We start from the raw sequence: 1,500 nt of genomic DNA, 5'->3' as shown, positions 1-1,500 counted from the left end.
CCACTGGATTAATAGTTGGTGTGACTGTAGTCTATATACCTATCATAGCACTGGCTGTATTGGTAATTGTTTTGCATATGAAAAGAACAGACCAAAAGAGGTAAATGAGTATTCATTAAAATGACATTTTAAAAACTATGACTTATAGAGAACCAGAGAACGACATTGCATTGCAAAGCATTCCAACTTATGCTACAATTGATTTTAAAGCAAAGTTAGTTACTGCATTAATTGAAAATAAAGTACATTAATAAATAGATCATCAAACAGGCCTGAGACTTCTGAATACGAAGTACCACCTTTTTAATAATGTTCCCACTCATCTTTCATCATGTACACTATTAGTGATGCAAATAAACATATATTTAATACTACCACTTAAATTAATGCATATTGTGTTTGTGTTATAGCTATAAAATATTTATGTTAGTTGAAAGACAATAGTTTTAAGAAGTGAAAAAAAAGCAAATGGAGCAATAACAAAATTTTTCATACAAATAAGGAAGTTTTGAGCTTAATACATGGTTGAGATACAAAGCTAAACTTTTAAAATTTTTAAAAGGTAAGCCTCATCTTTTTTCTCCAGAGAATGAATTTTTGGAATGTTTTTATTCTTGCAATTTGTGTTAAACCACAATGCATATAAAATTATCACTTCAAAATGTCTGTATACATAAGTGTACTTTGACCTGATTTTTGAACAACTTTAAAAATTTAAACTTGATCAAAACTATCATCTCAAACTTTCTACACAACAAAAGAACATCTTCATGCCAAGCATCTTTTGCAAATCTTAAAGAGGGAGTAGCTCATTGATTAGGCGTGGCTTCATAACAATATTCATTATTTTTATTAGATCTAAATTAAGATAGTAAAATACACTTTGTGCCAACAACTGATAATACAAGGTCACATGATTCTGTTAGCTTAACAATAAAATCTACATTGAAAAGAAAAAGGAAGTGGCTACGGAACCGGTACCGGTTCCCATTTTCAAGGTCTTATAGAACCGGCATGATCACGTGGTGCCTAAACCACGCCCGTTTACACACGTGCTTAATCATGGCAGCTGTCTTTTCAAAGTCTGTTTCTTCTGCCGAACATTCTGAAGCTAAAGCTCGGCCCCAAGTACCTTCTTTCGTGCTTGGGGAACGATTTGAGTCTTATGATGAGCTGGAAGCTAAGTTGAAGCAGTATGAAAAAGCTACTTATACTCAATGGTGGAAAAGGGATTGCAGGACAGTAGATGCCGCTAAAAGGCGTGTAAACCGACAACTCTCTGACAAGATACGATATTATGAAGTTGTATTTAAGTGTATCAATGGTGGGAGAAAGTTCAAATCTAAAGGAGAAGGGATACGATCAACAATGTTAGTTTGATTATACAGTACTGAGCAATTAGTTCAATGATCTCATTGTGACCTGTTGTACAGGACCTTTCGTCAGAACTGCCCTGCAGAGTTGTCTTTGAGGATGGAAATGGATTGGTTGTGAAGAAAT

The 1,500-nt window shown here is 33.9% G+C and overlaps 1 protein-coding gene and 1 long non-coding RNA gene across 2 annotated transcripts; both read left to right on the top strand.

Moving 5' to 3' along the window:
* Positions 1-6: 6 nt before the first annotated feature.
* Positions 7-411, top strand: LOC109588790 (uncharacterized). The gene is made up of 3 exons (XR_002188361.1): positions 7-100; positions 149-214; positions 259-411. It is a non-coding gene; the product is annotated as an uncharacterized LOC109588790 (long non-coding RNA).
* A 552-nt stretch (positions 412-963) lies between these two features.
* Positions 964-1,494, top strand: LOC109588787 (uncharacterized). The gene is made up of 2 exons (XM_020004900.1): positions 964-1,370; positions 1,434-1,494. Exons 1-2 carry the CDS (start codon positions 1,015-1,017, stop codon positions 1,492-1,494), a joined length of 417 nt encoding a protein of 138 aa, XP_019860459.1. The 5' UTR covers positions 964-1,014.
* The last annotated feature ends 6 nt before the right edge of the window (positions 1,495-1,500 follow it).

This window comes from Amphimedon queenslandica, unplaced genomic scaffold (genome assembly GCF_000090795.2).
Source record: "Amphimedon queenslandica unplaced genomic scaffold, v1.1 AMPQUscaffold_11856, whole genome shotgun sequence".
Classification (NCBI taxonomy): domain Eukaryota; kingdom Metazoa; phylum Porifera; class Demospongiae; order Haplosclerida; family Niphatidae; genus Amphimedon; species Amphimedon queenslandica.
Note: the sequence above shows the minus strand (reverse complement) of the source record. Positions and strands in the feature narration are given on the sequence as shown.

What these genes read in the sequence shown, in the direction of transcription:
- LOC109588787 (XM_020004900.1), top strand. Translation starts at nt 1,015, where the DNA reads ATGATCACGTGGTGCCTAAACCACGCCCGTTTACACACGTGCTTAATC. An exon ending in GAAGGGATACGATCAACAAT is followed by an intron (nt 1,371 to 1,433) that starts GTTAGTTTGATT and finishes CCTGTTGTACAG; the next exon opens with GACCTTTCGTCAGAACTGCC.